We start from the raw sequence: 14816 nt of genomic DNA, 5'->3' as shown, positions 1-14816 counted from the left end.
TGAACCTTCTTCAAGCTGTGTTTTAGTGGCACCGTGCATCACTGGCACTCAGTGCTGACCACCTATACACTAAAACTCTCTAATTCTCACTGTTATAGGCTTTAAGGAAGTGAATTAATTTTGAGGAGGGTTACTTACATCTCATCTTTTCCACCAATTATATCTGCTTTACCCTTTCTAGAGCTCATGCTCTGATTCAGGTTCTGTACTTGACATTTGCAACAAAGGAAGCATAAATACAGAACTCCTTTTGTTACTTTCTGTGTTGGCAAAATTATTAGATTTTCAGCGGCAATATACAAAGTTCCAAGGGTCTGAATTCTAGTTTTAGCTGGTAAAACTTATTTTTTAGTTAAAGAAAAAAACTTACTAGTTTTTTACTTTTTAAAAAAAATTATTTTTAAGTTTTAAAACTTATTTTTATGTCTTGTAATTCAATACCCATCCTAAAGTTTGGATTTTGAACTTTAAATTGTTTTTAAACTGTTATAATTCAGCTGTACATTTGATTAATGACTTCCCCTCATGTGGCATCACTGTAGGTTTGGAACTGGCTACTGCAGGAGTATCCCGAGTTGAAAAATTAATGGATGGATTAAAATATGAATCCACTATTTGCGTAGAAATACATCACATGTTTAGCTAAAATGAACCTTAAAGTTTTAATTTCTCATTATAACAAGTAAGAGTAGCAATTACTTTCACAGAGAACAAAACCCATAAGGATGAAAGCACAGTTAAGGTGGTATGTGAGTGTTTATTTTGTTTTTTAAAACTTTGGCTGGGAAATGCCCACTGCCTGATATAAAAGACGGCTTTTTGGTGTAAACCAGTGCACTGTGCATGAAAATGCTCACCTGGCCAAGAGCCAGAAGACACACATCATGTAAGAGAACTGCAGAGGTTGCACCATGACGGTAGCAAGAGCTCCGCAGGGTCCCACTGAGGTGTCACAAGGGGGAGGTGGAAAGGGAGCAGGCTCGGGAGCCTTTCCAGTTGGTTTCATCCCCAGCTATGGATGTGCCTTGCCAGCTGTGGCAGAGCTCAGCCCTGTTGCTGGTGCCCTGCTAGTGCTGCACTGCAGCCCAGCTGCAGAGCTGTTCCAGTGCTGCAGATGGACACCCCGACGTGCTCAGAAACCCCTGCCAAGTGGTGATAGCACCAACAACCCTGGCTCATCAATATACCCCTTGAACTGTGGGCATGTGGCTACTTCCTTTTTAAATTAATACTGTGCATATGTGTACTTCTACTTTTTCTGCAGAATTCTCTGTGTGATTGCACATGTAAGTCTTGTCAGGATACACAGTGATTATCCAGGTAAGTCCCTATGCACCCACACCAGGAGACAGGCTGCTGTAAGTAGCTTAGTAGGAGAAAGACTTGTGTAATTTCCAAGCACATTGGTGTCTGAACCTGTTGTCAGAAAGAAATTCTACTTCTAAATAGATTTATTACTTGTAAGAACTCAAAGGACAGTGGTTGTTTCTGCCAGTGGTGTCCTCTAGTGGAGACCCGGTAAGATCACAAAACACAGACAATGTGGGTAAAGCCACTGCTTCATGATTCAGGTAAATTCACTACAACAGTAATTTTCACTCTTTGTCATACATAATGCCCTAGGATGCTTTTTTTGACTTACATAAGATAGTGACAGATAAGCTGGCAGTTCTCCTTTTGATGGCCACACCACTCTGCTACACTAAGAACACACAGTTACTTGGGTGCAAATATCTGCAGCACCAAAATTACATGTGCAAGAGTCTGGGAATCACAATTCTCACTGTATTCCTAAATATACTTTAAGCAACAATACTGAGTCTTTATAACAGAGTATTTGCTTCTAAAGTCTATTTTGTCTGTATATATATATATATATCATATATATATTTATATACACATACACAGGGCAACTTTCAATCTCTGTAGAGATATTTGAAGAAAGGTACAATGAACAGTACAAAAGCTTACACATGTTCCATTTACACTGCTTTTGTTCCATATATTAGTTCTTCAAAAGTTTTTAATTTTATTGTTTCTGTTTCTGATGATGAAGAGTTTGTATTATTGGGGGGGGTTGTCCCTCTTCACCCTGGCTATGGTCACCATCCCCAATGGGCCTGACAGTTTAGAGAATAAAACATAAATACAGGGCCTGAGTGTGTTGTTAGAGCCAGCCATTTCTGACAGTCTTTACAATGGGATAAACACTGTCTGTCTACAGTCCCCATGTATTTGAAAGCTACGACAAACATTTTACTGAAATGTAAATAACTGACATCACACTGCTCAAACAGGAGGCTGAAAAATCTCTCTAAAAATCCCAAACCCAAAAACATTGCCTGACACAAAACAAACCATTAATGGTCACTGAGAGAGCATGTTTTAGAGATCATGAGCGTTGAGACCCTTTTCTTTAGAAAACGGATTAAACCACTGCAGTCAATTACTAGCTCATATTCACACATTTTTCAGTTACAAAATGATACCTTCTCTACGGAAGTGTATTTTCCCCCTGAAATCTGTTTCCAGTAAGGGTATTATTCTGAATTAGTAATGTAAATAACCACACTGAAACTTAGCCTATTGAAAGGCAGCTACTTCTAGATTTGCATGAAGAGAGCTGGTAAGTAACTATAAGCACTGTGGCCCAATTTATTAAAAGCCTTCTCTTTTATTTTCTGGTTCCATTTTAATTCCACACTTCAACAATTTATTTTGCACTCACTATTATTTACTGAGATTTTTAGAGCACCTAGAGAGCATGAAGGAGATCAGGGACACAGCTATCCTCAAACCCATACAAAATCATACTAAGTTTTATGAACAGAAGCAGTGAAATCTTGTTAGGACTTTGTGCCTTGTGAGGATATGGGAGCTTCAGGTGTACTGTTTGAACTGGGCCATGGATCAAACCTGTATCCTGCTCCTGCTGCTGCAGCCCTCTCTCCAGGAGCAGAGCTGTAAGACATTCAGTCAAACCACTTAGTTAAAGAAACCTTATCACTTGTGTTGTGGCAGAGATCTTTTTCAAACTAGTGATCAGTAAGAAGCATCATATAAAAGTAATTCCAGTTAAGCAGATTAATTGTCACCCTAAAATTCCAAAAATCATGAAGTTCCCTCAGAATCCTACTGAATCTCTGTGCCATATTCCAAGCCAGATGGACAAGAGACACATTAAGGGCTTGTCTGGACATCACATGTAAGTGTTGTACAAATTTAACTGGAGTGATTTAACTGCAGTGTTTTAGCTGCAGCTGAGCCAGGTGAAAAGGCCACTGCCCTCAGCTGCTGCCACCATCCTTACGAGGGCAGCATCCTGCACCTTCCTCAGAATAAGCGTCTGCCAACCCTGCCCAGCACAGACCTATCCAAAACCACACAGAACACTTCTAACATTTAAAAGTAGGAATACTAAAACCTGAAGGCAAACCCAACCCCCTATAAAAAAATTTTAGGAAGAACTTTAGGGAAGGGATGTTCTGTCAGCAAGTGTAAGGGTGACCATCCAAGAGGCAGCAACCTCTGACCCAGGTTAGGGTCACAACCTCAGAAATGTATGTACTTCAGTCAGCTTAGGGTCTAATGTCTACGCAGCAGACATTTTTTAATCAGTAGATTTTTTTAATCAGCAAGTTTTTATCAGTAAATCTCACCTCTTTACATAATAGGGAAATAGATGATATAAGCATAAGCAAGTTAAAACTGTAGCTGCAGTCACACTAATGGGACATACAGATCTCAATATCCTAGTTCCTAAGAGTTTCCTATTACAGGACATTTCTGTGTGAGTGCTCAAGGCAGACTTGAGCAGTTAATTTGGGATTCCTTGCACATCTGAAACACAGAGCTGCCCTTGGTGACGGATGTGCAAAATTAGTCCATCAAGGAATGAACATGCATAAAATCAAGAAAATCGTGGCAGGAAAAGTGCTCTAGTGCTGCCACTTCAAACATCAGCTCTGCCTTCTGTAAGAGGTTACACGAGTTTTTCTTTTAGCATCAAAGGCCCATTCATAGGAGATCTTAAACTGAGGGTTATCAGATCTTATTAAGAGCTTGAAGAGTCCCATATGACATCTGCCAACCTCAGGCCAGGGCTTTCTGGTAACACTTGCATGCATCCTGCTGTTGTGGCTCTGTGTGTGTGTTTGTTTTCTTAATGTACTTTTAAACAAAGCAGAGGTGAAAGTGAATACAGCTTCCTTCCAGGATTTCTGCCAGAAAGGATGAGATGCACAAACCCAAGGACTGCCTTCCAGTAATCAAGAGCACACCCAAAGCAGCAGCAGTACCTGTTGGACACACCTGGGGGACAGCACACCATGCGTACACAACATCGGGATTTGTGCTCCTTGCCTGCTACCAACACATGACCTGAGGAGCACAAGCCCGTTTAAAACTGCAACCACATGGTGGTTTATGACTTTAGAGTACCTCTTATGCATATTTAGTTTAAAGACACGTGAACCACATGTTTCATGCAGCTCATGGCCACACTCCAAGTCAGATCCTCAAAACCGGTGCTTCAAGTTGCTTGTTCTTCGCAAATCCTTCTCCAGCATCGGACACAAAGCTCCTACTTTATGTAGAGCTTCACCCAAGCCACTATGGGCATATCGAGAAGTGTCTGGAGTTCTAACAACCACCTGAAGCAAGGCAAAGCAAAGCAACATCTCTTTCATTTGTTAGCACCCAAAATATGCGTTGGATTCAAAGTGAAAGCTATAGACTTTGCATGGGGAACAAGCAGCAGTGAATGAGGAGCAGGTAGGGTGCTGCAATAAACAGACAGGACTCCAAAATACACGGTGGTTAAGATGTATCTCTGCCTGAAAGAGATTTCTCAAATCTGAGTATCTAGAGGATATATAAACCTTTCAGTTTGCATTAAACAAGCACTTCCTTGCTGTATTGGTGGAATCACTCGGCCCCACGTGCAGAATGTTTTTGTGTCCAGCAGAGCAGGAAGGCTGAAACAAGAGCAAGTGTGACCACAATAATCATGCAGGCATGCAACACCCTAGAATGTTCTCACACTGTGAAAGAGGTTCAGAAGTGAGAAAAAGCCTTTTTCAGTACTGTGGAACACATCAGATGAAGGTTAAGTCCAAACAGAAATAGTTAGTGTGATTTGATTGTACCTGGAGGCAAATCCCATTGAGACAAAAGGCTGCAAATCTTTTGTGTGTGGCTTTTTTTCGATTCAAGTTTGCATAAATATTACACCCCACCCTTTCACGCTGTTTTAGCACAGTCATGGAATTTCTAATGAGCTGAATAACCCTTCCTTCTGTTGAGAAATTTAATGGTATATATTTTTCTTATTTACTGTTACCAACACCAGCTCAGCAATTTATTTCATGATTTGTAAAACCAATCTTTTTTTTCCCCTGGTGTGCCCGTATACATAAATTTTTCAGGCAGTGTAAACCATTAACAAAAGAAAAATCCAATGTTTCACAGTATGAATGGAAAGAGGCGTTTTGGATCAACTGTATTGTGTAATAGTTTTGCAGGACTTCTTTTGAGTAAGAAGAATTTCTAGTAAGTGGCAAGGATCTACTGTAGTGAACCCTGTCCTCCCTCAGGGCAATTCTTTATTCAAGCCAGGCCATTAGCAAGGGTAAATCAATGTTATCAGCTCACACACACTGACAGCTTGTGTGGTTCCCACTCCCCCATTCCTCCCCCCACATTAGGGTATATTTTCATGCTCTCTAGGGAAATTCAATTAACAGTGTCAGTCTCCTCCTCTCAGTCCATGACTGACACCACCAGGACTCTTTTCAGTGCCCATTGACATGTAAGATGTGTCTGCTGATTTCTCGACTCCCGAGTTAACAAGAGAATTCCCATCCCCTTCTACAAATGACCGTGTATGATCTGTGCTGTAAACACAGCAACAGCTCCTGAAATCAATCTTTCTTGACCTTATTGATCAGGACACTCAGATATAAAAATACTTCTCCCATGGTTGAGTAATGTTTTGGGGGTGAAACCCCAAATCAACAACAAAATAACACATGTCTATTCATACTATCAAATTTAGTTTTTAATTCCCCACTGCAGACTCAACAACCAGCAAAACCCTGTGAACAATTAATGAGTAACACTTAGCTGCAATTCACATCTCATTTTAAAAAATCTCAGCAAATAACTACTAGTAAAAGGCTGGCTACAACTCCACTTTCCAAAGAGTTTCCAAGAATTATTTAGATAACTTTCAAAACAGATTCATCTTTTCATAGTAGTCATGCAACAACATGATTTCTGTATTTTGAAATCAATAAAAAAATGAATTTTTCTATAATTAATGGAAACACTGAAAAATTTGAAAATGGCACAACTCTTTCAAACACACTCTTAAGCTTCATGAGCAGCTAGCTCCAAGGAACCAAGGGAACACACGTGAGCAGCCTGTGCATCCCAGGCAGCCTCCGGTATTTAAAAGCATATGCCATTAACAACTGTGTTCTTCACACCGACTAAGCTGTGAAAAGCACCAAGCAGAGCTCTCATTGTCACAAACATCAGCCCTGAACCACAATGATGCAACCCCCTCCTCAGATTTCATTGATTTGGTTTCTTCCAGAACTAATTTTCATTATGTCTTGATTACAGATAAGAAAGAGAACTATTTTCTAGTGGTTAAAGAGAGAACAGAACATAATGCTCCAGCTGAAAACTCAAATACTGTGGTCCTAATGGAGTAAAAACCACATTACAAGTCACAAAACATTGTTGCAGCAGATTGACCATGAGGAAATAGGAAAAAAGATGCAAACACAGTGCTATCAATAAAAAAAATCCAACATTTAACATAAAGCAAAACATGCTCTACAATCGTATCAGTTTGAAAAACTTAAAAACCTAGAAATATCCCATATACACGCATATCATACCTTCCTCCTCCAGCAAAGACCCACTGACTTTGTTGAACTCTGGGAAAACTCAACAGATTGGTGCTCCAGCAAACCTGGATCCAATTCCTTCCTCTGTTCTCTGCTAATTGGCTTGGCCCCTTATTGTAAAAGCTGTTTGTGGGTAAGCACTACAAACTAGATGACTGAAATGACCCAAGCTAAAAACAATCCTCATGAAAATACAGGGGGAAAAAGTGAAAAGTGTAATAGCAGACACTGCTTGTTACACAGAGGTCATTTATTCTTCAATATCTCATATTTAACATTCCCAAATCCAAACTGATGAGACTTGAGGGCAAAACAATTTATAAGTCAATCATAAGTTACCATACCTCTTTTTCCAGAATCCGAGAGATCTCTCCTAAAGTCCTGTCCAGACCAGGAACTTTGCTGTTCCCCAAGGAACAGCTATCCTGCATTTGGAGGTGCTTGAGAAGGTCTTTTGCTAATCGCTGTAACCTTCAATAGAAGACAGAAAACAAAGAGTAGTTAAAACAAAAACTCCCTTATTAACTCACATTTTTGTAATGAACCTCTGCTAACAATGAAGGAATCATGAAAATCTATGTCAAAATGTTATCATCTATTCTGAACAGGATGCTAAACATCCCAGGAGATACAGTCAGCTTGGAGTCTGTGACACTTCACTATCTACTTTTTAAAGGAAACAGCACAGATATAGTGTGAACAGTACAGTCAGAAAGGTGCTTCTTTATTAGCTACATTTGCTTCTGTTCTTTCCCTGTTTCTCTGCCACATCTTATCCTGCTAGTTTTTGCCATCCTCATTTTCAAATGGTTTCACCCTACTTGAGTAAGGGAAATGGAACAGCAGGACCACTTGGATGATTTCTTATAGGCATCATAAAAGAAATGGCTCTTCAGGGTTATTTGAATAAGAGAAAAGCAATGGCTTTGTAGCCTACCTCAGAAAGGACATTTTATTAACGAGGGTCAGAAATGAAGCCAAAATGCAGAGGTGGGAGCGATGTAGACACACACAGGTTAGGTTTCATTTCAGTTTTATACGTCTGCATCTAGGCTATTCACCTGTGCTCTCCTGCTCGGCAGTGAGGGGAAATACACAGTGCCAGGGCACAATTCTCTCACCCCAAGGTCTAAAATACAGCACTCAAAACACAGAGTTTATCCTTCTGTGCCTTGACTGGTGGAGACTTCTACCTCTGTGGGAGCAGCAAGGCAGAGGAGACAAGTGCTGGCAGAGTCCCTTAACTGGAGACTGAGAGAAGTCAGAGAAAGTGTCATTCCATACTTGCCATGGATTTGCTGTCACTGCCTCAGTGTCTCCTCCTCGCTGCTCTGGGTCACAAGGCTCAGGCCTTGGTGGACCTTTGGTTTCATCTACTGAGCAATTTGCACTGAAGTGGGACAAAGCTGGTAACAGCAGAGGAGTGGGAGACATTGCTGTGACTGGAAGCCTACACAATAGAAGCCCACAGGAAGGAAAAGAGAGGGGAAGGGGAACAATGCTCATCATAAAACAGGAGATATCAGTGTAAAAGGGCCAGAAGGCATTCACAAAGTGACCACAGAGGATTGGAAAGGATTACAGAAGTCCCAGAAGTCAGACAGGAGATGGAATGGCTGAAGAATGTACCACAACAGTCACACCATCAAGAAAACTCCAAAACCAAAAATCCCCAATATCAGAATATTAATTTGGGGAAGAATAGCGAGTTTCTACTTAATCAAGAGAAAACAGGCACTCTGTGTCTTCTCCTTGAAAAAAATAGGAGCTTCATTAATAGCTTTCAAGACATGCTGAAGATACATATATATTTTTGAAATATAAATAAAAATGATTTGTAGAATTTTGAGTCTTAGACTTTTTATCATCTGGTCAGTTGAACCCACTAATATACAACCAGGATTTTTCTGTGACAAGAAAAATAAAAGGAGATTACATCCTGATGAGATTTTTTTGCACTGCTATTTCCTCTGTGGAAAATGAGGTTGGAGGAAACCTCTGTCTACCTCAGTAAGCCACAAGTTAAAATGGGAAACAAAATTAAAAGCCAAAGCCCAAATAACTGCAGGACTTGGATAGTAAATCAAAAGACCACAGGACCAATGAGAAGTGGAACTGCTGCAGTCCACAAACAGAGTATTCTCACTGAATGGGATTTAGAATGGCTATTGCCTTGGCAATATCCTAGCACATTAAGCAAAAATTACTTTATTTCTTTGGTATATCTACTCAAATTCCATGATTAAAGCATATATAAAGCCCACCACACTACATTGTAACTTCATCTGACAGAAGACAGCAAGACAGGTTTCCATTTGCTTCATTTAACATCACAGGAATGGAATTCCACCAGGATTAACCACAAAGGCTAAAGAAAGGCGCTTTCCTAATCTCCATCAGGCATTGGCATACAAAATGTGTACGGTTTATCAAAACACTACTCACAATGACTCCGAGAACATAATCATATTACACTGAGCCTTCAGCTGACAGAACTAACAGAAGTGTCTTTTTCTTCAGTCTATTAAGATGCTCCGTAAGTTAAACATCACGTTCAGTTTCTGTCCTCGCTTTAAAAACAAGCTGTACAGCACTAACTCCCAAGGAAAAGCTTCCAGCTTTCCATTTCTTCTAAAAGTCTGTCTGTACACTTTTAACAAAATTCAAACTTTCTCAGTGTGTGTTCAGCATCATACAGTAAGAAGGAGGAATTTCCAATTCTGCCACGTTAAAGAATTACCTCTTACATCCTCATATCCTACTGCAGGGTGAGTCTTCTGCCAAAAACAGTTAATGGATGCTGAGTGATCACATGGGGAGGAGAAGGGAAATAAAAACTGCCTCTTCCCACCGACTGAACCTTGGAGAAATTATTTAAATATCCTTCATACTGACTTCTTGGCCGTGTCAGGGAAATAAGAATAATTTCTGGACTATTTCAAAGGACTAGAAATCTATGCAACAGGACTTGTGCTTGGATGTAGAATTTGCCATTGCTATGAAAGGATTTTGAAAGAGAGAACTCTTTGCACATACTGGACTCCTTGCATGCTCTTGGTATGCACTGGGGATTACCAGGACATGGCATCCACACCTGATCCAGTGACTCTGGAAATACCATTGAGTCCAAATCCAAACATTTCAGGACAATTAGTCTTCCTTCTGTCCCCCAATTTTCACTCCTCCAATGCTTACTAAGCCATACAAGGAATGATAAATAACTGAAACTTTACTGTGCAGGACAAAAGAGGAAGTTAACGTCTTTTTCTCTAAAATTATTTACATCTCATTTATTAAGGTTTTAGTACTCCCCACAAACAGATAATTCAGAATGCAGAAGAAATATCAGAAGGACATTAGGCACTGATGGGTCTTGGAACATTACCATAATGTAAACTAATAAATTGTACGTTCAGCAAATACAAATGCAGTATCTGATCTTTCTGCACTGCAAATGGGAAAACAAGAGATATTCATATCAAAGGTTTTTCTTTTAAGACGGGCTAAATTTTTTTAGCAGGGTTAATATATTTTATAGGCCAAAGGAAAAAAAGCCATTAATATTTATACACCACATTTCATCTCCAGAAAAAAAAGCCTTCAAATAGTAGCATCAATGTATCCAGCACTTCCAGATTTAACCCAGTTTCTTGGCTGTACACTGATGTCCCCACAGAAGGATCGGTGTGACTGCACTGAGTGCTGGCTGCTGGGCAGTTCCTCATGGAAGGAGTGGTTTCTCCCCCCGGCCGTTCCTGCGAGGGCGGCCAGGTGCCAGCTGGACACACAGCCCCGATTCTTCCCGAGGCTGCCCGTGCCGGAGAGAACTGAGAGCAGCTGTGGCACTTCCTGCCCTGCCCCAGACAGAGCTGTGCTCCAGCCCCCGAGAGCAGCCTCCAGCCCCTGCATCTTCCCTGTGCCCCAGTGCCACCCCTGCACTACAATTCATGTTGTCCTGGCACATGGGGCATCCTCCAGCCGCTGCAGGGTGTGCCATGGAAACACCATTCCACAGCTGGACACAGCCCCAAACACTGCCAGACAGAACCACCTGCAGCTTCATACACCTTCTGCAGTGCTTCAAACGGAAATCTGAAACACGATGAAGAATTCCTAGAAATATTACTTTCTGAATATATTGATTTGTATTCCCATGAGAATGTTTTAGCCATTCTCTGAAGAGGAAATCCACTGCCCGCCCAATCATAAACCTGGTATTTGTCTTGTTTTAAAGTTTATCTGAATTTTATTTTATTTACACTCTGGATCTTCTACAGTTTCCACATGTGGAAATTCAATTTTGTACAAGTACTTCCAGTTTCAGAGATTGTCTGTTTTCTTCCTCAGTAATCAGTATTTTAGTACAATATCTTATAACTGGCCTGACTGAACTCTAAGCCTACTACACCAGGAAAACCTACAAGGTGAGTTTATCCTGTGAATACACTGATATATCATAATGAAAGAAAAAAAGTACTATATTGTTACAGACATTTAGCTTTGGGCTTCTGAAAGAACAAACTTCACATTGCTTTCCCGTCTTCTCTGTACTAGACTCTTACAGGAAATAATATTTCATTTTCTACCTTTTTTAATGCTGCAGTCTGTTTCCAGGATAACAGTGGTTCCAATTCCCATACTATCTGAAGTATCCCTTTACAGTTTAAAAGAAAAAGGTAAATAAAACGAATGCATTAAAACCATTTCTTGTTATGGGAGGAGAGACTGGCTAAAATATTAGACCAAAAGGTTAACTTTTTCCCCCTGCAAAGCTGCTAAATTCCCTTCAGGCACACAGCAATCTTTCATTTTAGTTTTCCTGTTGTATTGAAGGATGACAACTGTACTTTGCTATCTGGATATTTAACACTGAAATATATGGCCTCTGCATTAGAAGATACTAAATACATGTAAATAACCCTCTAACTCCGTGAAAATGTTTTCCTTCCCTTTTAAAAAGGTGCTCTGATGGACACCTGAGAATGCTCTAATGGACGGACACCTGACACGTGTTTTGCCATGTTATCCTAGTAGATTGGACACTAAATAATTACTCAGAGCAGTTCCCAGAGAATATGAATTAATACTAAAAACCCACCAAGAGTCCACTAGCATTTACAAAATTACCTAAATGCCACCAGGGACCAACCAGCAAATGCACAGTGGAGAGAAGCAGGGAGCAACAGCTGGCTGCTCCAGGTGACAATGTCCACCGTCATTGCTGTGAATGTTCCTCTCAGCACGTAAAATAGTTCAGAGACCAAAATACCTACCAAACAAGGCAGTATTTTGAATTATCCCACCCCACTCCCTAATGTGCACAATTTTTTTTAACACCTACTAAAAAAGCCCCAACTGTCCCAGCCATCTTTTAAGAGTCATTTCTAAGAAAGAACTACTTAGAGCCATTTACAATCCCAGTCATGAATCTCCTGTGACACTGAAAAGGGGATACACACCGTGTCCATCAAAGTAGGATAAAGCCTGTCTGCTTATTGCTATTAGTGAGTACCAGTGTAGAGCTTAGAAAGCACTTGGATCAGTGCTTCCTTAGTGCAAAAGGTTTTATAAATCTGCAAACCTTAAACTAAGTAAGAACCACTGAAACAGTCTATCAGCTGCATCAGGAAACCAGTGGTCTCATAATATTAAAGTGGCCTAATCTTAGAGGTGATCTAAAAAGGCTTTTTACCTGCCAAAGACTAATTCTGGGTTCTGTCTTTCTTCTGTAACAACTGACAACATGACTAAGAACTAAAATCAGATAAGAAATTGCATTCCATAAATGGTTCTGGTTGTTTATGAAGACACTCTCAGTTTGGGGGTAGAGGAGTAGATAAAGAAATGTGGCATAAGCAAGGAAGCATAAAAGAAAGATATATTTATTTAACTCTAAACGACATTGCTTCTGTTAAGCAAATAAATAAATCTACCAATTGTGTCCCATTTTAAAGAGACTTTAAAAAGGAACTTCTCCATTTTTAAGTTCCACAGCCCTCTAAGTCAAAAGATATCTTTTGTTCATTGGTACACTTCCACTCCAATCTGAGTACTTCAAACCTTCCTTTGGGAAAAACAAGAAGTCTTGGCATTTGTTTTGGCCCAAAGAATGCATTTAGCTCTCTGGGGTTTTAGCCCCTTCCTTCTGGGACATGACTTTTCTCAGTAACGCTACAGATCTCCTGAGAGCTGTGCAGACTCCCAGCTGGCAGCAGTTTGCTCCCTCAGCCAGGTACAGCAGCAGTTAATCACGGAATCCTTGTGCGGCACACGGTGTTCTGGCTGAAGAGCCAATACTCTGACTGCTTGCACAGCTTCTCAAGGTAATAATGCTTCGGACCTACTATTGTTTGTTTCTTAATGCTGACTCTTCCTACTGGTCTTGGTTAAGTACTGTACTTAGTTCTGTGTTTTCCTACTATTTTTCTCTATACTTAGACTATGTTGTGCCATGTAAACAGATACAGTCTGGGCTAAAACTCTTGCCTCAAAATTTCTTGCCCTCTCACCCTTTCTCTTACAGAAAGAGATAATACTTTCCTATTCTTCTCCCATTTTGTAGTATGTGTTATGTAAAGTAAACACATTTTAATAAACTGGGCTTCTGGTTGACTCACAGACACTCCTTCTTAAAAAGCCAGTTCAGACTTGAGCTAGAATTTTTATCCTCTCGATTTCAAAGATGCTCACAAATATTTAAGCCCTCATAGTAGGTAAAAAGTTGCATAATTTTGGAAGTAACAGTAACTATGGTATCTGAAACTATGTTTTAAAAACTTAGATGTAAGAAGCTGATAGGTCTCTAGGTTTCTACATGAAGACTGCAAAAGAGACCTCCTAGATCTGTGATGGAAGTGAGCTACACAGTGGCCATCACACTAGCTCACATCTAAAAAGGTACAGCCCTAACAGAGGCAATAAAGGAAGAAACTAAAAAGGCAGATGGAACAGAAGATTCTGCCTGAAAGCAAAAGAGCAATTAATTACATAAAGAAAAATGAAAACTCAAGATCAGTAAATTCAGGATCAGTCAAAAGATTTGAAAACATTTTTAGTAAATTAAAAATCTAAGTTTCTCTTGTGCTGCAATTGAGACAGAACTGACCAAGTTACATCACTGATGATCTCAGAATTTAATGCTGAGGCACTAGAGCTTATTAATATCTTCAGAGTCAAATGCACACATTTCTACTTTCTGATGACTAGAACCTAATTTTTTATTTGCTAGTAGCAAAGAAAAGCAAAACATAGAAGCCACAAATCTAAAAGTCCTAATATACCATGAAATTAATCTTGCAAACTGAAGTGCTGATTACCAAGAAACGAAGCCAACTCTTTTATGTGTTTATGCAGGTGTGCCATCTGCTGGAGATGGGTCATTTTCTTATGTCAAACCTCAGTGATAGATTTTTATTATTTTAAAATACATCTAAGATTCAGCAGCAGTTTTCAAGCTATTGAAAAGCCTATGTAAAAGATACTTGCATACAGGCTAGTTGTACATACAGCCAAGGAGCTCTAACTGCAAGGATCTGAACTGCTTAACCACCAGCAACTTGTGCAAAGTGCCAATTCCTCAGCAATTTATGAGTGATGGAAACAGCCACGAAATATAGAGGATCTGGTACAGGTTACTAGCTCAGTCTGAAGACAAATATCCCAATCTACAAAGTTGTTGCAATTTTAGGATGAGGGTTTTTGAATCCAGCTCTTGAAATCTCACAGACCCTTGACTGATGCTACAGACTCCCTAAGCTAAGCTACAACTAAGGCACACATACCATCTGCCCACTGGGAACGGATGTCTCAGGAACACTAAGAACAGGGCAGGCCTGCATAATCAATCTGTTTGTTTCCCCATTTTTGGCTTAGGAGTCTCCTGGGCTGGATGCACTTTCC

At 40.0% G+C, this 14816-nt stretch overlaps 1 protein-coding gene across 2 annotated transcripts in view; it reads right to left on the bottom strand.

The window, feature by feature from the left end:
• SCAPER (S-phase cyclin A associated protein in the ER) overlaps nucleotides 1-14816 on the bottom strand; it is a 135062-nt gene that overhangs the window by 59557 nt on the left and 60689 nt on the right. For both annotated transcript variants that reach the window (XM_008641953.2, XM_008641954.2), the window contains exon 22: nucleotides 7262-7388. In XM_008641953.2, the coding sequence (XP_008640175.1) occupies nucleotides 7262-7388 (127 nt within the window). The remainder of the gene's footprint in view (nucleotides 1-7261; nucleotides 7389-14816) is intronic.

The sequence above is a fragment of the Corvus brachyrhynchos genome, unplaced genomic scaffold (assembly GCF_000691975.1).
Source record: "Corvus brachyrhynchos isolate BGI_N302 unplaced genomic scaffold, ASM69197v1 scaffold309, whole genome shotgun sequence".
In the NCBI taxonomy this organism is placed as follows: domain Eukaryota; kingdom Metazoa; phylum Chordata; class Aves; order Passeriformes; family Corvidae; genus Corvus; species Corvus brachyrhynchos.
This window is presented reverse-complemented; position numbering and strand designations above follow the sequence as displayed.